The following is a 25,518-nucleotide window of genomic DNA, read 5'->3' as shown; positions in this document are numbered from 1 at the left end:
CGTCATAGTTCGATCTATATCTCGATCAATCTAGATCTTGAGATCTCTATATATAGGGAACAGAGGAGATAGTTGTACAGGAGAAACCCCCCCCCCCCACACACACACACACACACACACACACACACATATATAAAACAAAGTAGGGAAACCACAGCAACAACCAGCATAAGTAACAGTAAATATTGAATGTGACTGAGCAGCAGACAGGACTAATAATGCATGATATGTGTAGAGGTAGCAGCTAATCAAGATAGTGTGTCTGTGAGTACTTGTTTATACACCCGAGTGTGTAAGCGCACTTGTATTCATAAGGTTTCTCCATGTAACTGTCTAATAGTAGGTAGGTGTGGGGAGCCACAGCCCTGCCCCACAGGACATGAAGCAGGCATAGAGGAGATCCAGGCCCTAGACATCTAGACGCCCCCCAGAGCCCAAGGAGGACCACCACAGGGGCAGTCGCGCCACCCACCTAGAAAAGAACTGAGGGGAGCCCCGGACAGGGTTGTGGTGCAGAAGCCACGGGGAGGTGCAACGACGAGCCTGCAGGCGCCGCTAGCAGCCAGCTACGCCAGTACGGACCGATCACGGGGCACAGAGACCCGAGACCCCTCCACACCCTAGAAGGGGCCCAACCGAGCCAGGGGGGCCAGGCCCCACCAAGCAGCCGCTGGGAGTGAGCCAGTACTTACCCCCACCTGCCAAGGCTGGGTGCGCCCTGCATGTGCTGTGGTGTGATGGAGCGGGAGGAGGGAGGAACTTGGGGATGGGGATGAAAGGATTGGGGAGGGCAGAGTACCCCCTCTCTCGAACCAACTCCCCCGCTGACCCCCATAGGCACCACCATTTCCCAGAATCCACCAAGGGCAGGAAGCCCAGGCCCATCCAGACCAAGCCCCACAGGGCACTGTGTGGCCCACCCGACCCCACCGCAGAGGAAGAACACCCACCGTAGTGGTATCTGGCCCTCCAGCCTTTTAACTTCAAAGTGGTCCATAGGCCAGGGGGCAGTGGGCAGTTGGTGGCTCGGCTGCAGCAGAGAGAGCAGTGAGCACTGCAAAGTGCTGAGCCACAAACAGAGCCAGTGTGAATAAAATAAAAATCTAAAAGAGCATCCTGAGTCGTGTCGGGTTCTTCAGGGTTACAATGATATAATTAGATTATGCCTCTCACTTGTATGACAATGAATAGGTTTCTCTGGCCTTTATCCACGAAAGAAAAAAAAAAAAAATAATCACTTTGACCAAGAATTATTTTTCTTCATTTATTCAAAATTGCTACCTGGAGTTTAAGTCACTTTCAACTGTAGCTCGACATCCATCAACAAGTAATGGCATTTGATAACCTAAAAGGCAAAAATTAGCATTCTTTAAAAATGCATCAGATATACAAAGAAGAAGACTCTCTACACAGAGGACACTAGACAAGTGCAATGCAGCATTTCAACAAGTTAAAACCTCATTTGTGAAACAATCTACCCCAACTGAGAGAGAGACTGAGGGTGGCGTGTTTTCCTCTTTTTTTTTATTAAAAATTGTAAATGAAGAAAAGAAAATTGACAATGTTTTTTGAATGCTAGATACTATGCCAAACCAGAGATAAATGTGAGAACTGAATTTAAGGAGAAAGCTTAAAACCTGACAGGGAGATCGGGTCATAACAGTCAGACTTTCATTACATCAAACAGGGCAGATTGTTCCGTTAGTCTCTTTGGAAGTACAAGATTAAACCACTGACAGCCCGTGCAAAGAACTGGTATGCGCCACATTCAAAGTACTTGATAGTACTGTATCAAGATCAATTTCAAAATCATCCTGACACAGTAAGCATTCAAGTGACTTAAAACGCCTCAGCTCATGATCTGAGGCATAAAGAAAACAGACTTTGGTTTTAGGCATAGCAAAAGAAACATTCTGTCAATTCAAGATTTTGGGAGATGGATCAAGAGTGAAAATAAGGCTGAGCATGTGACAAGGACAGTGAGTCAGAATAGCCTAGCTCAACCAAGGAAAAACTGCTGGCTTCAAGTTTGTCCAAAATTTTATTTTTCAGGGTGGGGAATTAAAAAAAAAAAAGTTCAAAGCTGTTCCGCTCTCCTACAAGACCGTCTATGTAACAAAGCTCTTTTAAACTAGGGTTTAATCTTTCTTGATCCAAATCATGGCTAGACATTCTGTTGTAGCTCTGCACTTATCCCAGAAACAATACTGGTGTCAACCTTTTCATCTCAATCCTGAGTACATTTCCCAAAAGAGGATTTTATATTCATTAAAAAAATAAAATTATGATACCAGTCATTTTCAGCAACTGCCATTTACAGAGGCAGAACTGAATGACTGCTGCCCGATATCCTACATCAATCTCCATAAAACTCAGCGTTATGTCACTGTACAAACTGCAACCACATGAAAGCCCCACAGATTTCACTGCAGTCAACTCTTAAGACAACAAAGCTCTAACAAAAAAATTGCAAAAATTAAAAATAAACCCACACATTTAACAGAAAATATACCTGAAACTGGACAGAAGACTCATCCAGTGTTAAAGAATTAAGAGAGGGCAAAAAAAAAAAAAAAAAAAAAAAAAAAAGCCACAACAGAAAGGCCCTGAGGTACAGCAACTGTCAAACAGTTTGGCAACACCGATAGGCTAGTTTACAACTTAAGTATGAACTGACCCAACTGACTGGGCAGGAAAGTCCACGTGTGACCTGAAAGGAGGTGAATGTGTGATAACAGCTGGGCAGGAATCTCAGTACTGGCAGGAACGAAGCGGACCTCCCTTCACTGGAGGGACGAGAAACATCGAAAAGGCCTTTAGTTCATATCTGCTACCACAATGCTCAGTGCTTCTTCACAGTCACTAAACCATTAACAGATATGCCTCAATATGGTGATACTGTAATTGGCAAGGTTTAAATTAAAAAAAAAAAAAAAAAAAAAATTCAACCCTGCGAGAGCTATGAAGGAACAGTCCTTATAAACTTTTATAGAAGACTAAAGTATCACATAAACCTAAGGTCAGTTTTTTTTCTTGCAACTACCCAACTCAACAAATGGTTAATGTAAATCTTAGCTCCTGAAATTTAAGCGTTTCCTACAAAAATTACAAAGCAAATATTTGATCTGTCTGTCACATAGATTAATTTTATTTGCATGTAGAATGATATTGAGCTTCCCTGGACAAGTGTTTAAAAGCAATGCATACATACAAATTTTAGCATTTTGACTTAAGTGTGTAACCTCTGCAGTGTCTAGCAGTCAGCTTGAAACGCTCCAAAAGACTGTTGCTGATAGCTGGTTAAGACCAGCCTTTTTCCGCACAGGCATAGTCCTGTTTCCACCAGTCAAAGTAGAGGTTCAAACAGAGTAATAACCAAATAGACAACATTTGGCTTGTTCAGTTAATGGCGCCAACTAAAGCCAAACTGCATTGGAGAAGAAAAATTTCAGTTTTTACCAAGTCCTTTTTATTGTGGAATTTATTGTTCCACTTCAAGGCACCAAACATCTGGCATTGAGTAGTTTATAAAATAAGAAAGCAGCATAATTCAGTTCTTTTCAAAACAAGTTGACAATGTTCAGACTATGCAAGTCTTTCAGCTAAAGCTTTCATATTTCATTGGGGGAACAAGAACCAAAAAACCACACCCAAAACACTTCATGGTTCAAACCCCATTATTAAGGGTCCTCTCGCAATTAGTGAAGAATTTCAGCTTGAAGTGTTTGGTATGCTTGACAAACCAAGTGAAATAAGGTAAGGCCAGGAATATCATTTTAAAACCAGTTTGGACATGGATTACTACGACCGCAGGAGTCAACAATTCTAAAAGTTTCCTGTATGGGAACATCAACACCAAAAGCCCTTTAACTTTAGACCCCCACAAACATGAAGCCCTATGCAGTAAAACAGATCAGATAAAATACTGTGTTAAATTCAAAATCAGAACAGCATCAAATATTTTCTGTTTTTAGAAGAAGAAAAAAAAATCAAGTTCTTTGTCTCATTTTCACTGCCCAGTAGAACTACAGAACTTTCGGCTGTTTGGATCAGTGAAGAATAGCAGCATAAGCAAAAGAAATCAAGTGATATTGTTTACTGGACATGGAGTTACAAATCTATAAACAGACCAAGGCAGAATTCTTTACACTGTAATAACAGGAGACCTCTAAGCCATTTAAATTTATTACCATCCCTTTTTGATTCTGTGGCTGAAACCATTGCCCTTCCTGAATGTGACAAAACCACAGACATTTAAAGTCCACAGGGGAAAAATAAAATAAAATGGAGGGCATGTTAAAAAATATTAAAATATTTAAAAAAAAAAAAATAATGCTACACCCCTAAAATTGAACAGGGGATGTTTGGCACAGACATGCTGAATCAACTGATGTAGGCAGGAGGGTCCAAGGTCCCATCAAGAGGCTCAGACGATGGCGTTACTGCCGCGGAGGCCTACCCCACGGGCAAACTGCTCCAGCAGGCCGGAGATGGCACCAGAGGGGCTGGGAGCTGAGGATTTGAGGCCGACAGTGGAGCTGTAGGCTGCCAAGAAGGCTTCACGTACTGCCTCCAGACGGGCCTGACGCTCAGAGGGGAAGGAACACCTGGAGAGGACAAAGGAAATAAGCAGGCGGGGATAAGATGGGAGCTAAAGGTCTGAGAAAATGCATCTCCTGCCGAGACCAGAGAGAAGGCAGATGAGTCAAAGGAAGGACCCAGTGGAAATGCATCTCCCTAATTCTCATCGTCTACTGGGCAGTAAGCCATCGCTACTGAACATTTCAGTGCCCTGGTTCCAACAAAAAAAAAAAAAATAAATAAATAAATAATTTCCTGACAAATCAAAGCTTTTGTTTGAGAGAAATACACAAAACAAACTTAATGATACTGCTGTATTAGAAGTAGCACTATTCATGTCAATTATGTCAGTACAAATGGCAAGATATTAATGTGATTGTAGTTTGAAATATGGTCAAACATTAGTGTTATATCTAATGTGCCTAACTCTTTGAGCGCTTTCATTAGATTGATCTTCCATGGCAAACACTACTCCACCTTATCAACTTTATGCACTGGTACAGCTGCCAGCACTAGACAGTCATCAGACCCCTTTTAAAACTCTGAATCCTGTTATTGGCCAAAAGAGCTTGTGTTCCCCAGTAAGAGGACCTCTGTGAAATGTCCACCCTCCTCATGGTTCTAACTATGATGTCAACTTTTTTGTTATGGACTGACATTTATGCATTTCTCTACCATCACTGATCATGTGATCAAATGTGGTACATTTACTCATATATTCATACAATTAACCTAACAGCCATGAACAAGTCCGAATCGGTGATAAACAGGCATGTCTTTAGACTGGTAGGAAGGTACTGGGAAGACACCCAAATTCCATAAAAGGCCCCACCCTGGGGTCCAAACCAGGAACTTTGTTAAGTGACAGTGGTTAGCACGGTCACCTCAAAAACAAGACGAACACAATGGCACAACATTTGTGACACAGACAATTTACCATGCTGGGTAGCACAGCAGTGTGTTAACAGCCAGGAAACACTGTTATAGTCAAGAACAATAGGGACAGATAAAATGAAAAGAAATACAGACTAATGACCAAGAATTTGTCGTGCAAACCTAAATACAATGCTAAAGTAACTGTGAAACCAGCAAAATCTTACTACACCCAGTCATACAGCCCAGCATAAACTATGGTTACTGATTTGCTAAAGTAAACAGTGCCTAAACAGGCACAGGAAAAAAAAAAAAAAAAAAAAAAAAAAAAAAAACCCACACACACACACACACACACACACACACACACACACACACACACACACACACACACACACACACCTGAAAATTTCACAGTAAACTGTGGACCCTCTAACGGCAAACAAATCCAGTGTTGGAATGAAGGATGAGATACCTGAGCATAAAGCTAGCCGTGGTTTAATTTAAGAAGTCTAAGCTGTTTGTTACCAACTGAGAAAAGGGTGACAGTCTGCTTTTCTACATCCTTGTCCCACTGGGAAGTGAACCTCTTGTTTAATCCAGGTTTAAGACTATGAAACCATGCCATCATCTACAAATCTCTTACAGGACTGAAACCTGTCTACCAGTGGAGAGGTACTTACATTCGTCCACTGGCTTCATCCTGAAAGCTGAATGGCAGGGGGGAGTCGTAGGCAGCGATAGCAGTAGATGAGTTGGAGGATGAGGCTGAGGCCAAAGGTGGAGGGAAATGGGCATGGTCATGGATGCTACCACAACCGGAAACTATCTGCCAACTACCATAATCTGTAGAGAGGGAGGAACTTGACCGAGCACAGTCCGCTGCTAACCTGAGAGACAGATAAGAGGGACAAAAGTAAAAGAAAGCCCCCCAGAGCTCATCATCCTGATCAGTAGCATGACTGAAATAATTGGTGTTGGAGCAATCTCCATTTATGATACCCCGACTCAGTTTCAAGTCTGCATCAGATCTGAATCTTTAGCAAACTAGCTGTATCCTGATAACGAGTGGTGTTAAAAAAAAAAAAAAAAAAAAAAAAACACACACCAAACAACCCCATCACTGTTTTGTGCCTATAATGCATCTAAGATGTTTTAGGCTTTGGGTCCACAGTCATCTTGATTTTTGGCACTCCAGAGGTGCCCATGACCTCCACGACCACTGTTCACGCCACGCTTCTTAATAGCTGCATAGCAAATGGATTGAAATACAAATTTAATTCTAAAGCTTGCTAAAGGCTTCCACACAACGTGTTAATAGACCTCTCTGCATTGAATTGTACTTGTTATTAATCTCTGGCTCTCTTCCATAGCATGTCTTTGTCTCGTCTTCCTTCCCTTACCCCAACCCAACCGGTGGTGGCAGATGGCCCTCCCTAAACCTGGCTGCGCTGGAGGTTTCTTCTTGTTAAAAAGGGGTTTTTCCCCCTTCCCTCTGTTGCCAAAGTGCTTGCTCATAGGGAGTCATGAGTGTTGGGTTTCTTTCTGCATGTATCATTGTAGGGTCTACCTTACATAGGTGCTATTAGAAAAGGTCCATTTTCTCAAAACCATAGTGTTATTCTAATGTCATACATCTAGCACATCGTGTTGTAACTGCTGAATGATATGGAATCTTAAAGCCTTCAAATGGGATTACACTGATTTTGATTTCTAAGGAGACAGCACTCCATTCTTCACTTTGTCCTGTGTCTTTGAACAGTTGCACCAGTTTTGGAGAAGCCAAATACTGCCCGAGTCTCAACACTGGTACCAATGCCTGTATTTCTTACCATACATTTTAAATCTTTTTGTTAAGGACAATCCAGGAACACAATAGTCTCATAAATAAAATATACCAGATTCATATATGTAGCCATTTTATTCAAGTATTCTTGCTAGAAAAATGTGATACAAATTAATAAGATGCTGCAAGTTTGAATAAGCTGAAACTGTTTAGCATACGGCAGTTTGTTGTTTTTAGATGCAGCTGCATACTATCGGAGCTTTGCATGGATTTTGCAAAAATCAGTTATACAATACAATCACTTAAAGCTTAAAAAGTCATGCTGTGTTGATGACCGAGTGGAATGCAATTTGTCAAAATCCATTCACAAAGCAAGTCTGTTATGTACAACTGACTAAATGTTTTTTGGCGTACAACTGCAAGAAGCATGTTATGTAGACCATCTTGTCTTCCTTAAGATGTTTAGTGTTAAGTGTTCAGAGGGTTTGTGCCTTTTCCTGTACCTGTCACAGGGTTTCTAAGACTGTTTAAAAGGCAGCAAGTTTAGACTTCTGTTTCACTGAGGGGGGGGGGGGCAAAAAACTGCAGAGTTTCTCTCTGCAGTTGCAGTTTTGTAATAAAGGAAATAAGCAGGTACTATGCAACAAAATAAACAAAAACAAAACAGCATTTAAGTGACTGAGAACTTCAAGCTATCTGATTTGGAAAATTACTGAATAGGTCAAACAGCGCAGTTAAACCCAAAATAAGGGAAATGGGATGGAAACCGAAATGAAAGAAGAATTCAAAGCTGACCAAGAAGCTGACGAGACCGTTAGATAGAGGAAGTGGAACACACTCCAAACCAGGCACTGAACATTTTAACAGGTTCAAATGACAACAGTGGTTGCACTGTCGTAGCAAGTGTATTTCACTGTTCATAAGGAAAAGCAACAGAGCTGAGAAGGTGCATCTGGTGATTGTCCAAAATTTAAGTGTGTTAAGTGTGTAAAAGTACGCAGTTGAGCAAACTTGAACTGGCGGCTTAAGCTACATGGACTCCCTCACCTTCTCCCTGGAACAGCCAATGGGCTGCTGCCAGTACGAGTGTCGCCATGCTCCGACTGATTGGATGAGGAGCTTGAAGACCTGGCGTCATTTGCTGTGTGAGAGAGGCGGTCGTCCAAAGGGTTCTGTTTATTCCAAACCACCATTGGAGAAGAGGAAGTGGTGCCTTTTCTCCTGAGGGCAGAGAGCAAATAACCATTAGCAACAGCTCGTTATCTGAGGCCAATGATATCACCACTGCATAAGTTAGAGGTTGTATTTGTTAGTGGTACCCTTTAGACGAGGCATCTTTGGCTTGGAAAGTGGGGGGGGAAAAAAAAAATAAAAAATCCTGCTCCCACAAGTAATTCTTTGTTCTAAACTTGCAATGTGTTGGAGCTGTGAGAATTTCCTTTGCTTGTTAATGGAAAGAACTTGTTTGAGATGACACATCAACTTCAGACACTTTAAGGCCTTGGTTGAAAAAGACAAGACTAGTCCAGCATGAGGTCACAACAGAAACCTTCCAATTCACTCCAACTAGCTTGCATACGATGACTGCAAAATGTTTAATAATAGATTAAGCAGCTTTCTGACTGAGGAAAGTACCTGGAGCCTAATGCAAACACCCTATGAAACATCAATGCAATGATTGGGGGTGAGCATTTACATGGTATTCATGCACCTCTACATAACCAATCAGATTCCTGGGTGACTCCATTCAACTTGCCCTGCATAGCTGAGGAGGGTCTCAAGCAGACAGAATAACAAAAATATTTAAATGAGGTAAAGTGTAATTGCGTGGATGGAGCTTCTCATCAAAATATGAAAAGCTTTTACATGCATTTTGCAGACCTTTTGTTATCCATTGGAGAGTATATTTGTGTTTTCTACTATATTGTTTTTACTGGACAGTATGTATTATACAACAGTATAAATATTCTAAGAAGCTTGCAATAACTGGAAGAAAAGATCAACCTAAAGATGCTTTATGAGAAATTAATCCTTAAATTTTGTGAGCATGTGTGGTGCTGACCAGTTGGAGGCTTGGGGCTGACTGGAGGCCAGGTCCACAGTGTCATTGGTCAAGCTTGATCCACTAGCCATCTCTTCAGTGATGAGGGAAAAGTCACTGCTCAAACTAGTCACACTGCCACGGTCCCTGGACTCTGAAAGGAAACTGCATTTCATCAAACATGTCACACAGTAGAGCCTGAGTAGCACCAACCAACAAAAGACACACACACACACACACACACCCCCTTCAATTCTCCCAGAGCTCCTGTATTGTCCCCCCACCCCAGCTAAATATATTATTTAGCTGTATAAAACAAAGAAATTTTTACAGGGGAAGGCTGGAGTAGTTCCCTGAAGATTCTGCAGTCACACATCTGCTGCTGAGACAGTGTGGTCCTTAAACACTACAGCAAAGGCCTGAACAAAGCACCATTTACACCTATGAAACCGAGTCTGACATGAAAACGCACCCTGATGCGACTACCACATTAAAGGTTAAGAGTTTGTTCCAGCAAGTTTTGGATTTTAGGCTTGCACTTTTATAAAAGATTAAAGTATCACTTTAAAAATCACACAGTCTCATTGTTTTGCTTTAGGCACTTAAAAGTCTCATTGCATCAGACCAGAGGCAAGTAGGATGAGCCCCCACTGCAGTCTTTAGCATAGCACCAGAGACTGCTTAATGCTCAATACCTTTCTTTCAAGAGTTTGGGAATTGTTGAATAACAGCATTAGTGCCAAATGATGGTCATTTGATGCCACAATTAGGATGTCCATATAGATATACAAGCCAAAGCCTGCCTATGTATAGTTGCTGAACAGTGCACCCACCTTCTGATGGCCGTTTTCAGCAGAACAACATGCCATGTCACAAAGCTAAAGTCATGTAAAGACCATAGTGTGACGTGCTGTAACATAGATCAGGGGTCCCCAACCTCCGGACTCCAGTCCAAATCCGGACCCCAAGAGGGTTTTTTTCCAGACTGCATTTTCTCATTTACCATGTAGGTAAATGTTTTATTCCTGCCGGCTGCTGTGGCTGACTTTTGAACAGGCGCGTCAGGCAACTATGTGGGTCAGCAACATTCTGGTCCACACTTCAAGCCAGCTGGTGGTGATATTGCACCACCAACACAAACACACAATGCGGGTTGCTAAATTCCTAGCTTGGGAGCTCAGGCTTTTTGACAGTATAATTATGACTTGGTGCTGCACAGATGAGTGAGTAAAAGAAGATGGCTTTGTCGAAAATACGTGAAGTGGACTATGAAAATTGGGCATTTAAAGATGAATGGACAAAATTCACTCACAACTGACTAATGAATATTTGCATGCATCCTTAAGAGTTGCATTGACCCCATTTCACCCCAAATTTAAAATGCTAGCTGCAAATGTCCATGCAAATTTCTCCTACTAAAGTGAGAGCCAGCGCCATTTACAGGATGTTTAAGTTACATTGTGTTGAGTTTGTCAAACACATTTTCTGCAGTTTAAAGCGCTTCTTAATTTTCCTGAATACAGATGTTGCAAAGATTATGGCATAATTTAATTGTTAAATTGTTTTTTGTTTAATATTGGTACTTAAACTGGATTACACTTGTCTGTTCAGGAGATTATTTAATGGACATAAAGTTAAAAGACTTAAAACAAGGTTTAAAAAGAGACTTTTTCCATTTGATTCAATTTTATATGATGGATTATGCAGAAAAAATTGAATTGGGCTGAAAGGTCTATTGCTTTATTACGTTTTCAGGTTGCGTATCATGTTTTTAAAAAGTAACTAAGTAATAAAGTAAAAAGTAAAGTACCAGTCACAGCTTTGAACACACCATATCATTAAAATGTCCTCTTTGTCCAACTCATCCCAAACCATTTCAATTGGAGTTCTGCTTAAAACGATCTGGCCTCCACAATCACTCACCTTACTATTCCAGAACAAAGCTAAACACTTTACATTTCACTAGATTAAATAACAGTGGTTAGGCATGTCTGAACTTTTGATACTACATGTTATTATTGGAATACCTTAATCCCTAAGGAAATTATGTGGTTACAGTTGCTCCAAGACAACAGTAACAGACTGAACTAATTAATACAATATATTACAAAGTTTATAAAACATAAGAAATGGCTCCAATATATACAAATAGCTCAATTATAAATATCCAGAGTACTACAGAGGTAAAATATATATGTTTGACATTTTACTTTAAACTGTAAAACTTTGTCATTTGTTATTTACTGTAGAGAACGTGCAAAAGGGTGTAACTATTGCAGAGTGTACTGGGCATTAGAAGGAGTTTTACAAGCAGGAATGATTTCCTGTGTCATTTAGTGGTGCATTTGGTGTTATATTATATTACAATAATATAGGCTCTCAAACAATCTAATTAATTAGCTAGATCCATGAAATATCAGTCAAAGCTTCTACAGATGAAAGCATGCAAGAGTAACTCACTCAACTGGCAGAGCTCTTCCACAGTGAAATCACCATCTTTGAAGTGAGAGTTCTTTCTTCTAAAACTTGAGGTCAGACATTAAAAGACTAGTGAACAACTGATAGTGAATCCACACAGCTGGAATTTGACTAGTTAATGTGGTAAACACACCTCTGCTTTTTAACTGTAGAGAACTTCTCTGAAACAATGTGCTTCAAAAAATTGAAGCAAAAAAAGAAAATCTGAGGAGAAAAGAAGAATGTCTGATGAAACAAACAGCAACCATTGAGCCAAAAATAGAAACTGTTAATAGCAAGAGGTGCACAAAGTGCATGTAGCCTTTCACAAACCAAAATTCACACAAAATGTATTTAGGAGCTGTTATTCCACATTAAGCTAAATGATTATGTCAAGTGTCATTTTTACTGGCTTTAGAATGAGCTACAACTTCATTTTAAATACAAGTACCTCTTCCCCTTTGGAGAGTCGATCTGGCAGCATGTGACTAGAAGGAGAAAAAAGGAATGATTGAAAAGCTTGCCCATTGCCAAACCTCCTCAGCATAATATATTATAATATAATAGTTCCACACCCACCCACACACGAGAAGTTGATGAAGCACATCAATATCTGCACCTGAGGGTAGCTTTAAAGGACTTTGATACTTAAACTACAGTGCACCATATATTCAACTGATCCAAGTTTGTTTGGGATAAACTCACAGTACCATATTTAGTTGAATACTTTTAAACTAACTGAACCTGAAAGTGGAAAAAAAAAAAAGTAGCCGTTTCAACTCTGTACAGTCATTCCAGTAAGATCAGAAAATGAGTTCATGAATCATGAGTCCCGTGACAGAGTTTAAGCTGTTTGGTGATGGAACCCCCCAAAAAAAACAAAAAAAAAAAAAAACACACACACAACAACACACACACACAACACAACACACCCCAAAAAAGGCTTAAAATTATCTAAAATGCTGCACGTCTCAAGTTTACCTTCCCATTCTTCCATTAACCAGTCACATCTCAAATATGTACTGCAGACAACCAAGTGTCTCTCAAGTCAGGTGGCACTACGAAGTGTCCAAATCACCTCTGACATATTTCTGCTGGCTAAATCACCATGGCTTAACAAGTTGCTGTGAAGTCATGAAATGACAGATGTAACATTCTTACCCGAAGAGGAACCAGTCGTAAGCGATAGTCAGATACAGAATCTCTGTGGGCTCCAGGCTGGCATGCACTGCACCATCCTGTGAAAGATGGGAATAACTGAGTCAAACAGCTCGCACTGCAGGTGGCGTTCTAGTAGGTTTAGGCTTCAGCAGGTACTGTGTACATGTTTAGTAGAAGTAAAGTGCTCACTTTACTTTGAATAGACTTCTCTCAGGAAAAGCACATGGGAGCATGACAGCAGTCTAGTTTAAATGCATGCACTTAAGTGAAACCATCCATGGTTTAAAAAAAAAAAAAAATTTATTTTTATTATTTATATCTAGATATATCTCTCTCTCTATCTCTATATCTCTCTCTCTCTATATATCTCTATATATCTATCATTTGTAATTTGTGACTATATAAAAAGGAAAAATCTGCCGCTTTTCCACCATGTTCCTCAGGCCATTGATTCACTTCAACTGTACAATCTTGGACTACAGCCTTGTGGACCACCAGCTGTAGCTTTGGTAAATGGACTGGTTCTTATATAGCGCTTTTCTACTCTTCTGGGCACTCAAAGTGCTTTACACAACTTGTGCATTCACCCATTCACACAAGCACTTCTTAGTGCTTTCTAACATTCACACACACTCTCATACTCCGATGGATGCATCGGGGTGCATGGGGTTAGTATCTTGCCCAAGGATATTTGGCATGCAGACTAGGGGAAGCCAGGAATTGAACCACCAACCTTCCGATCAGTAGATGACCTGCTCTACCACCTGAGCTACAGCCACCCCAGCTAAGCCTAAAAGTGCTTGAACCAACTTTCCAGTTCATGCAGGTACTGGTTACACTGGCTTCACCAATTTGTCCACATCTCCAAATCAGAACAGATACAGTTCAAAAAAGTAGAGTTGGCATTTCTGCCCTTTACAGAGGTGCTGTGTCATATTGGCCAACGTAAAACATGTCAAAGTCTAGAGAAGGTAGCAGAACTGCTCTCTGAACAAGATTCAGAAAGTCCCTATGGCATAATACCTTAATTGTGCCATTTCCGCCACCTGTGCCCTATACAGTATCAGCACCCCATGACAGAGCTCACTAGTTGGCCACAGATCACAGTTTCAGTTCCTACTAAAAACAACTCCCTATGCAGTCTGTAGTTTTATCAGAAGATTGCCATGTGGGTCACATCTTCAGAACAAGACTTTTTTTGCATAAACATGAGTTGGAATTTCAAACCCCCCCCCCCGGTGGTGAATACAGTGAGGCTAATTACAGCACAGCAAAAATTGACACAAGGAACAGTGGTGGATTTGTGGCAGACTGATTAAGCATGGGATTACAAGAGTCTAATGAAGGAGGTCTGAAGGACCCATTGAGGTATTTGGTGTCATGTGGAGAAACAGGGGGAAATAAAAAGGATTTAAAAACCACTCAAGAATAGAAAAGACTTACTGCCCAGAGAGAGAGCCTGAGGAGGGACACGAACAATGGCGTTCTGTCCCATCCTGATATGCAGTGCACTAGGAGGCCGCTATCATCTGAAATGACAACACCTTAGAGGTCAATACTGTAAGCGCTCTCTGGAAGGCAAGAGTATTATGAATAGGTAGAGTACATAATGCACCACAGAGTACAGAAGTGTTGTGTAACATGAACTTGATAGATGAACTCAACTTGTGTACTGAACTGGAAACAATACTGAATGATTAAAGTGAAGACAACAGTACCGAGACTGAGCAACATGCATATTCTGTTTTGCAATGACACAGAGTGCCAGTATAACAGTTCCGCGATGAACTCTGCCTTCATAAATTTCCACAGCTTGAAATTTATAGATGTACAGGAAAATCCAGAGAAACGTGTTTATTGATCTGCAATCTGACAAACAAAACAATAGACAGTAATTGGCATAATAATCCTCCGCAATGACCCAATCATGCTAAACACCATCTACAAGTGTTATTATACTCTATTAGCCCGATTTAGTTTCAACTGGTGTGCTGAAATGAAGATGTTTGTGTAACTGTATTCTAAATCATACAAAATAAATTAAAAAAATAAAATAGTACCAATATCTGAGGTAGTATAAATGAACAAACAAATAAACTAAGGAGCTTGGAAAGCAAAGCGTCTGTCTTCTTTAAGTTGCTTGAAGATGGTTCTAACTAGAACTGAAGAAGCTTCTCAGATGAGAGGTGAAACATCTTCAAGCAACTTAAAGTCCAGACGCTTTTCTTTGCAAGCTCCTTAGACTACGATGACCTGGATGACTGAGAACCTTCACTGACAATAAATAAAGCACTGCCAACTCACACTTATTTAAGACTTTTTGGCTATTTGAGATGGCTACACAGACCATTAATTAGGTTAAGGCAGTGTTTCCCAACCACTGTGCTGCAGCACATAGGTGTGCTGTGAGAAATGATCAGATGTGCCGTGGAAGATTATCTGGTTCCACCTGATTAGTACTAAGCGATCAGTGTGAGTAACGGGCAGAACAGTTACATCCTCTTCCACTAGAGGGCAGTACAACTACCAGCTCCAATTAAATGGGTTGCCAACTACCAGTAAAACAGAAGATGAAGAAATTACATAATAGTCATGCTGTGAGTGAGACAACGCAGCGTGTAATACTAATAGATAAATATTTGAAAAGAAAGTAGTCAGTCTGACCTGGGTCCTGGAGAAAATTCTGACCCAGATGAAGGCCCTAGCATGAGTAGTGGTCAGAAGAAAGCAAAAAAAGGTATACAGGTGACCAACCGAACTAATTCCGTTATCCCTGGTGCACGGGGAAAAAATGATCAATATGCTTTTTGTGACATTTGTTTGGTGGTGTGCCGTGTGATTTTTCCAATGTGAAATATGTGCCGTGGCTCCAAAAGGTTGGGAAACACTGGGTTAAGGAACAGTCCTGCTACTGTGGTTACCATGATGAACTGGTTAAGACATCTTAAACTTGAATTAAAACCAATGTTTTAACACAAACTGACCTGAGCATTTTGACATTGTAGTTCCTTGATTATCTACGCAGATTCTGTTAGAAGTTGGACATTGAAACAGTAACAGTCTATTCAAAGAATCCTTAAAGTCTACAGCTGTTTGGTGGTGGTTAACCATTTTTCCTGCCAGAGAATTATCCAAAACAGGAAGTGAATTAGTAAAACCTTATGCTAAACCTGGTTTCTTATTTGACAGTTGATTCTATATTGCATCCCAGTGACCAACGAGATTACCACTCATTCTGACAGAACATAAAATAACTGCGAGAGGAGTTACCAAGGTAGCTAGTTAATGGCAAGCTTTCCTTCTACAATGACTTTGACTGTAGCTTTATATTTATGATTGAGCTGCCTCCAATCCACAACACACACACACACACACACCTACCATCACTATTGATGATGTGGAGAAGTAGCTTCAGGTAGTTCTGGGTCTGCTGCACCAGGTCCCATGACTGGACAGTTTTCACAGAGAAACAAACATCAATTGTGTGATAAAAACCTTACTTTGCACTCAGGAAATGATCTTACTGGATTACATCTTAAATTGGAAACATCCTTCATACTGTGTGTCAAAGCTTGGCTAGTTTCTCCAACCACATTTAACAAATCAATAGGTTAAAACCCAGGAAGACAATTATTTTATGCACATTTTGCCATTTAGCTTTACATTTGTGGACTCAAACAACATTCTGTGAGGTCAGACACCGTTTGACTGTACAGTTTTTAAATCAGCTTGACTACACCAGCAACTGTTTATTGCTGAGTTTAACTCAGAAATTAAACATTACTATAAGACACTACAATATTACTATAAATGTGACAATTTGTTCGTGTTTTGAATAAATCTTTAAATTACAAAAATCATTTCAACCCATTACAGGATAAAAGCAAAAGCATCAGGGGGGGGATTAAAAAAAAACAACAAAAAAAAAAAACCAAACAACTTCTCGTGATGCTAGTGTATGAGCAGTCAAGTTATGAATAACGACCCAAGAACCATGCAAGTTGGACAACAGATGGAGCTATAACACCAGTAATAGCAGCACATGACAGTTATGGCAGATAAAGAACTTGGAAAAAGCAGGAAGACAAGAGAAGAAAATTAACCTGGTACTGAGTCCAGTCAATGTTCAAGTTGTGAGTAAAGCACCTGGGGATTGTCAAAGGAGCGTCCACAAAGTCCTGTCAGAAGATACAAAGAAGAATGCTTAATACAGAGCTGACTTCTAACCAGTACCTGATCTGTCTGAGCAGATTCTCTACCTGATTCCAGTTAAACACTAGACCCTCTGCTGTGTAATCTCTGTCTTTGTAGTCCTTGAAAAACTCACATCCTAAAAAAAAAAAAAAAAAAACAGTAAAAAGTAGATTAATTCAATTTAATTTATTTGTACAGGGCCAAATCACAACAGTCGCCTCAAGGTGCTTTATATTGTAAGGTAGACCCTACAATAATACAGAGAAAACCTAACAATCATATTCTCCACCATCCCCCCTATGAGCAAGCACTCTGGCGACAGTGGGAAGGAAAATCTCCCATTTAACAGGAAGAAACCTGGCTCAGGGAGGGGCGGCCATCTGCCGCGACTAACAAACAACTCCTCTGTAAATCAACCCAAAGTCAAGCTATAATGAAAGTATACAAAAAAATAAATAAAATGTCAAAGGGATTAATGTGGCCTAGTTTCCAAATATTTTCTGCCTGGCAGAAGGTTTTATGAATTGAACAAATTCTACCAGCTTAAAGTACAACATCCCAGAGCTTTAATGTGGGTAGACAGCACAGTTACATGTTATGAAAGATTAGTAGTAATAAAGTTTTAAGCACATACAACAAATGGTAGTTAATTTATTACTATATTATCATTAATTGAGGCCTTTGTTCTACAAGTCACAGCTGTTCATGGACCACCTCTGTAATCCCACTCATATTCCATTACTGGCTGATAAAGCACACCTAGCTCTGGTGAAAGGGTCCTTACCTGGGTAAGGCACAGAAAGCAAAGTGAAGTCTGCATAGCGTTGGGCCTTGTCTACCTTCTCTGATGATGTCACACTGCAGAGACACAAGGAAACCAAATGAGATGCATTATAAGTATTCACAATCTCAAATTACTCCAAGACTGAAGGGCAACATATATGGCAAAGCAGCCACCCAGAAACATGAAAATAAACCATTCTATTAAAAGCTTTTTTTATTGTTATAAACTAGCAATGCAGTTTCTGACCTTTCTAAAGCTGACAATATTTTTAAAAATTTACTAAAAAGCTTAATGTTGCAAAATATAAAAAAAACCAGGTTAAGTTGCCCTTGCAATTAAATGCATCTGCACAAACGTTTCATTCAAGAACCACCATTAAATTGTTCATATTTTCACAAATGAATTAACAAAAACAACAAATCCGAGTCAGAACAGCACTCGGGGGGAAAATTGGAACTCTATCGAAAATTACTCGACTTCATTGAAGTGTTCCTGTTATTCGTAGTGTATTAGTTGTTAATACTGCTGCTTCACACTGTAACCGTTTCCTGGCCTTTTTTTTTTTTTTTTTTTTTTAAAACTTGCACCATTCTGTGCACTTTCCTGGCCTTTGACCTGCCTCATCATCATTCACCATGTATTTTCAATCAAAAATGTGTCCCTCAAAACAGCAGTTCCATCTGCTCCATGTGACACCCAACTTTGTGGATAAGACCTTATGTTACACAGAATGATGCAGCAGTGACTGCAGTGCTCTAGACATAGCCGTTTATAGTAAATTGAAAAGAAAAAAAAAAAAAAAAAAAAAGAAAGACTTCACCATAATCCCAAGCACACTGCACAGCTGTTAACAGAACTGACAAAAATCTGACGCTAAACTGAGTAGCCACATCAGAAGCCTCCCTCTAACCTCTTCTTCTAGGAAACTGACCTAAATGGCACAGAATGTGAATGAATCAGTGCAATCTGGTCCTTACTTGAGGCCAAACTTAACCTTCTTGTTCTCCACCATTAAGTCGCAGATGTAGCGAACTGACAGGTAACGCAGCAGCTTAATGTCATAACCTCGAACCTTATCGAAGAGATGGGAGTCACCGTTCCTGACGAGGAGAAAAGTGAAGAGATATAGAGGAATGTTAAAAAAAAATTAAAAAAAATTATATGATAGCATAGACAATTTATCTGACACATGCCACATAGTAACTGTTATTTAATAATCTAAAACACTGAAGGAGGAAAACAAGTCACTTTCCAAAATACAGCAGGGATGAGGGGCTGTCATCAGAGATGTGTGTACTTGCTGTACATTTATTAGTTTTTAGACAAAAATGATTACCTGCTAGCTCTCTAGCAAGCTACACATCAAATGCTTCTCTTCCCATGGAGTGACATAACCAGTGACCAGGCAGATGATTAGACCTCAGTATCTGAGATATTTTGGCTTCTCATCTAATGAGCAGTCATATGTACCTTAAGTCTGTAAAATGAAAGCTATGAAAGTTCGGAGATTGAGATAGATGTGTTACAGCATTAAATTATTTCTCAAGTTGTCAACCAATGATTGGATTAAGAAACAATTAAGATTTTACTCTCAAGACCAAATATCCAGGCTCTGAATTCGGTGGGTTTTGTTTGTGTTTTTTAAAACCCTGTATGATCACATCAGTGACTACATCAAACCTAGCCTCAAATCCAAATTCTGACTTTTCTCTTAAAAACAGAAGTCCTATTAGACATTGTTAAGAATGGATTAATTCATTTTTGTTTATCACAGATGAGACTTTGACTCCATGAGATTAACACAATTCTTAAATTTAAAAAAAAAAAAAAAAAAAAAAAAAGCTATCCCACAGTCCTGATTAACCCACAGAGCCATGTCCTGTCTGTACTGTAGATAAGGTAACCATTACCTGACTACGCCGTCATCCTCTGGAAACTCCTCCGACTCAGTCCATGTGTCATCACTGCCCCCTAAACAAAGATAAATTATAAAAATAGCAGGAAAACATTAGTCAGGTCAATCTCTCCACATACAGGCTTGGAAATATTAATTGTTGCAAACTTTGCATAAGAAGTGCAGCATCGGATGAAACATTGTTCCAATAAAGGGAGAAAAGTTAACACCTTAATGGAAGTGGGAAATCATTCAGCCATCTTATTCCACTCATCCATTTAAGAGTTGTGGGAGGGCTGGACCCTACCCCACTGTCATGTTTAAAAGGTGAGGTACACCCTAGACCAGGGGTGGGCAATCTCAGTCCACGAGGGCCGGTGTCCCTGCAGATTTTACATGTGTCCTCGAACCAACACAGCTGATTTAAATGGCTAAATTAGCTCCTCAACATGTCCTGAAGTTCTCCAGAGGCCTGTAACGAACTCGTCATGTGATTCAGGTGTGTTGACCCAAGGTGAGATCTAAAACCTGCAGGGACACCGGCCCTCATGGACTGAGATTGCCCACCCCTGCCCTAGACCGAGCTAACAGAGCCAGACAACCAGTCAAGCAAGCTCACATTCACCTCATCATATAATCACTGAACCTAACACACATCTTTGGAGTACCCAAGCAGAACCCACATCAAAGGAAGACACTTCCACAGAGAAAGGCCCAACCAGTGTGCAGACTTGAAACTAGGACCCTGTTCCACCCACTAGTCCTAAAATAGGGTGTAAACAGTGAATGCACTCTTAAGAGTTGTGTAGTCAAATGCACAAAGAAATTTGCATGTGTGAATCTAGCAGTTTTCACTCCATTAACAGTAAGTGTATTCCTAAAAGTCAATCCCAAGTCTCTGGAGAATTTTCTGAAAGCTCCTGTAATGCAGAAGTAATCTTTGCACTTAGTTCATACAGTCTCAGTGTGTGCAGCAATGCAGAAATGGCACCATTTGTCAGACTGCCGGGAAGTACAGCTACTGTACCACAGCGGTGAACTTTGCAGTCTGAGAAATGCTAAGTGATCTTAATATTCGGTGCATTTCCACCACCCACCCGCACACGTTCCCCTCAACTGATGTTAAAAGGGAACTAAAACAGAGACGACTGTAGCCATCCCTGATGAGTTTGTGATTTTCAGTGGAGGCAACCCTCAGTCAAAACAAAGGCTCAGAAAGAAAAGTGCTGCAGCTATTCACAGGTCAGAATCTAAACTGAAACTTATTATGAAAATAAGTCAGCCACAACTTCACATTTATACTAAATTTAAGCCATTTGCAGATGTGTGCTTTTTACCTGAGAAAATGTAGTTGTAGCCTGTGCGTCCATACAGCTCCCCCCAGCCTGCCAGTGTGGATGATCGGCATATATGCTAAAATATGGCAAGCAAAGAATACGACACCTTTTATATTTCAATCATTGTCAAATTTAAACATTCAGAAAACTGAAAATTTTGAACCTTCAGCTACTTTACTTCTTAAAGAAGGAAAATGCTCAAAGTCAGTCAGACCAAAATTATGGCCTCGCAAAATAGCCGAACAGTTAGCATTAGTACCCTAGAATCATTGTACCTCAGCGCCTCGTGCCTTAACACAGATGTAACATTAGCTGGTGCTGGCACTATGTAATCTTTAGAGAGTGTTACAGGTTCACTGCACCCACACAGATCTAATAAACTTAAGTTTGATGCATGCAGGCTGAATTGGGTCCAAGATGCTCTGGCCCTTATTTATCTGCCACTCATTCCCGCGTCCCTTTGGTTCCTCACATCAACACCAGAAGGATACATAATTCAAACGAGCTTCTCCTTCCACAAGTCAGCTTGATTTTTCTCTTTATTGGCATTGTACACATTTTATCCGCATTTTTAACCTCCAACTATTCAGGTTGGGTTTGTTTTGAGTACATTTTTTTTTCCCTGCTTCACAAGCGGCAGTGTTAAGTTTGTTTGTGCATGCTGCAGCGCTAAGGTTCAAGGAGCAACCACAGAATGAGGAGATCACACCTTTGACAACAGAATTTTGTCACAGGGAGGAAAAAGAACAGTTGTATGCAACCAAGACCAATATAGATACCTTGCCATTGTAGAGGATGACTGGACAGACGAACCTCCCTCTACAGCGAGCCATCTTGCTCCGGTTCACCAGGTCCTGCAGCTTAGAGATCTGCACTGTGCTCTCAAACCTGTACACACAAACCACCACATGCTCTGCACATTAACTACACAACAGAATCCAGCAGTTAAATTTCTGCTCCAAATGAAACTAGTCTCATTTATGCAAATTTACAATAAAGATAAATCTTAAAAACCTTTTACGGTCATATTGCCGATCTTCCCCCAGTTTCAAAAACTAAAATAACTGCAACCACTATAGCAGAAATGAAATTGACAGTTACAGCTTTTTTAAAAACTCTTTTCTTAGAAAAACTTCAGCACACTGACACATTAAAGCCCTCAGCATTTTCATACATTGCTCTGGTTTGACTGTTTTAACTATACATCCTGCCACCCGCCTAAACTCACTGGACTGGTCCATTTTGAAAGTTTAAACTAATATAAAAATTGCTTGCAGTGGCAGGAAAGGAACACTGCACTGCTGAAGGAGCTTCTTTAAACATTGGCATTACTTTCATATAAGAGGCCTTTTGCAATAAAGAGTGACTAGGAGGAAACTAAGTTGCTCTCCAATTGATGTATACCAAAGGTAAGATCTGAGCGGAACGTTCAGCTTCTGCTACAAACTTTTTTTTTTTTTCTCCTTTTTTTTTTTTTTTAAATAGCCACCAATATTTTGCCGACACTTAACTATATGTAAGTGCAGTCACAAAAAACACCTAAGGATTACCTAAAGTAAGGGGATCAAATGTGATAAAGCGGCCAGAGGTCATTTAACGATTAGAGACAATAACTGATACTTAACAGATGACTCGGCATACTTTTTAGCCCATAATGCAAACATTTATTACATCATAAAATCTTCTCAAATTCACTTTAAATGATGGAGGCTTCTTTCCACCAAGAAAAAAAACAAAAAAAAAACAAAAAAAAAAAAAACCTCAAAATCAATTGTTGGTAGGCTAGTATTTGCAGATGCAAGCTGCAATATTGGTATTAACTTTGTATCCACCTATAGATCACTGCAACATTTTTGCGACATACTTGAAACCCTGTGGAACTCAGGATAATCTTAAACATTCATTTTAGTGATAAACTGCCCATTTTTCCAGATTCTCAGTGCACTTTTGTCTTTACTAAAATACATTTACATAAATACACTAAATACATTTTTGTAACCATGTTGCTTGCATCATACTCAGTAGTTAATATGCACAGTCCATTGCCATTTTTCAATTTAACATGCAACTTAAACATTTGTAAGAAAGTGCATTTGGTTTTTAACTGACACTTTGAAACTTTTCTGGAAACATGGCTGCACGTAAATGAATTCAAAAGGAATATTTAAGTCTTAACTGAAACACTCCACACTTGCATTAATTGCAAACAGGTTTGTGTGTTCCACAATTTTTCAGCTGACATGAACTTTGGAATCACTTTAACTGAAAGAGAAGGTCTTTTTCAATGTATGAGTTTTAACTGTGTAAAACCAGTTGACAAGATATTAAATGGGAACATTTTGCTGTGCATGTGAAGGATTTCGCTCCTGTCTTAACACATCTATTTCTAGCACTCTACTGGAAATTAGTTGCACTACATGAATCAGCAATGAGAAAGAGGGCCTTTTTGAATCACTGCTACAATGTGACTGACTCCATGTGACACAACAGTCACTTTACCCCTCTGCCTCCTTTATGTGTTCAGAGGGGCTGCAGACAGAGGATGATCTTTGGTCCCCACACCATAATAAGGTGTGCATGGATAGAAGAGGCACACAAACAAACAAGTGGGTAATTGGTAACTAGGCTGAACTTTGTATCAGGGGAGAAAAGGATGGGATGACTGAGCAGTGGCGATATACCTGTCTTTCTCCACATCTAGGCATTCGTACTCCAGGAAAACTATCTGTCGGGGGTAGTGTCCACACACTTCCCCGTTGGTGTTTTGGATGATGCTGTACTTGTAATCTCTGGCAAACAGGTGCAGACAGCGTTTCTCTATGACCTCCACCTGAAGGAGATAAACATTATATTAATAGCCCTTAATGGTTCCTTAAGATAATACTATAGTCTAAAAGGCTCATGTGGAAAGACAATAAGTGTCTGGCAAGTAAAAAAATAAAAATATCAGATTCCATTGTTTTGGTATGGCAGACTCTAGCCACACAGTCCAAATGCATCCCCATAGATTGCATTATTAGACACTGAGCAGTCAAACTGGAATGGATATGACAGCCAAATGTCTAAACATTGTCCACACAATCATCAGAGCCTACCTTGAGCAATACAACTTAAAATAACATGCATGCAAGTTAAGTACTACTTTTTGGATATGCTTTTGCCGAATTGAGCATGTCTTCAGTGCAACTCATCATTTAAATTGACTGATTTAATACAAATGCCATTCGGCGCATCCTTAGCAAAAGTAGTAACTTATCATGAAGCTGAAGTAGAGAGAAAAGAGAAGTACCCGAGGAGTGACTTCCTTTGCCCTGTACTGCGTCTTGGAAAACAGGTCTATCAAATCCGTTATTTCTTCACTCTTTCTGACCAACAGCCCGGGAGCCGGGAAGCCGCCGGCCGTGGGTAGGTGGGTGTCCGTCATAGTGCCTCGACCCGCCGCGGTGGCTTCGAGCCGCACTCGACCTCCTTCAAACACCGCTGAGCCTTGTCCTCTGGGACGGGGAGACCGACCAGGCCATCCCTTCCCAGCCAGCTTTTTCCTGACTGCCCGCTTGAGGGAGCCGGAGCCGGAGCCGGGGAGCCTTCTTGAATTCAGGGCACCAGCGAACTGTTCCGCTCTCCAAACAGAACCTGTTAGCCTGCCCGTAAAGCCGGTTACTCAAACCACAGCTGCTGCCGCTGCAGGCTACAGAGGTTAGCAAGACTAGCTAACGGGCTAGCTCAGGTCCCCAGGCGTAGCCTATCGTTCGTCTTTTCCGCCAACTCAAAGCCCTGGTAAATTCATTCAACATAAATAAACAGCCATTTTATTTTCTGACATAGGGTAAACTTTCGTTCATCTCTCAGCACCAACAAAGTAAAACTCCCCGTCACCTGGAGTCAGGAAATCTCCAGGATCCTTTCCGGCCTACTCACGTTTCCTCAGTGCCATGTCTTCCTGTCTCCTTAGAAACCACGACCATAAACTGGTTAAATGTATACAGTAAACTGTCCTGTCGCTGTAAGGTAGCAAAATAGAAGTGGATAACAGCCTCAACAATACCGAGTGGTGTCGCAATCTGTGAAACAGAGACTGAAGTAAAACAGCCGATAAACAGGAAGCAGGTTTAACCATGTGACAGCCATCACCCCCTTTAAATGGGTGGTGCTTGATTGGATCAGCTGGAAGGACTCACTACTACTTTACTACGGCTGGGTGTTTCCTGGGCCGTTCGTGTGCCTGAACGTAAACAATCTGATCACAGTATCTGATCGGAAATAAACACAGTGTTAAGAATTAAAGTAAACAAAACGATGATTTTACTAACCTTACCTTTACTTACCTTTCTAATTATCCTAGCCAGGTTAAGCAGACTACTTTCATATGAGAAACTATATTGGAGAAATTATAGAGCTCGGTCTATGCAT

General features: G+C 40.4%; 1 protein-coding gene across 5 annotated transcripts; it reads right to left on the bottom strand.

The window, feature by feature from the left end:
- Positions 1-1,250: 1,250 nt before the first annotated feature.
- mtmr14 (myotubularin related protein 14) lies at positions 1,251-25,261 on the bottom strand. 5 transcript variants are annotated; one of them, XM_005452214.4, is made up of 21 exons: positions 24,985-25,259; positions 24,398-24,882; positions 23,790-23,938; positions 21,888-21,996; positions 21,109-21,184; positions 19,788-19,848; positions 18,855-18,977; positions 17,878-17,951; positions 17,159-17,229; positions 17,003-17,077; positions 16,281-16,347; positions 15,884-16,015; positions 14,343-14,428; positions 12,900-12,976; positions 12,190-12,226; positions 11,893-11,963; positions 11,742-11,806; positions 9,303-9,435; positions 8,288-8,461; positions 6,138-6,344; positions 1,251-4,607 (listed from the first exon to the last, which is right to left on the bottom strand). In XM_005452214.4, the coding sequence occupies exons 2-21, from the start codon at positions 24,530-24,532 to the stop codon at positions 4,427-4,429; spliced, it is 2,103 nt and encodes a 700-aa protein (XP_005452271.1). In that variant the 5' UTR covers positions 24,533-24,882; positions 24,985-25,259; the 3' UTR covers positions 1,251-4,426. The 5 variants fall into 5 exon arrangements, with proteins under 5 accessions (XP_005452271.1, XP_005452270.1, XP_019214063.1 ...); XM_005452213.4 differs by having other exon boundaries at positions 25,027-25,259; XM_019358518.2 differs by lacking the exon at positions 6,138-6,344 and having other exon boundaries at positions 25,027-25,261.
- Positions 25,262-25,518: the final 257 nt, after the last annotated feature.

Source organism: Oreochromis niloticus, linkage group LG5 (genome assembly GCF_001858045.2).
Source record: "Oreochromis niloticus isolate F11D_XX linkage group LG5, O_niloticus_UMD_NMBU, whole genome shotgun sequence".
Classification (NCBI taxonomy): Eukaryota; Metazoa; Chordata; class Actinopteri; order Cichliformes; family Cichlidae; genus Oreochromis; species Oreochromis niloticus.
The sequence above is the reverse complement of the archived record's forward strand: the minus strand, read 5'-3'. Positions and strand labels throughout refer to the sequence as shown.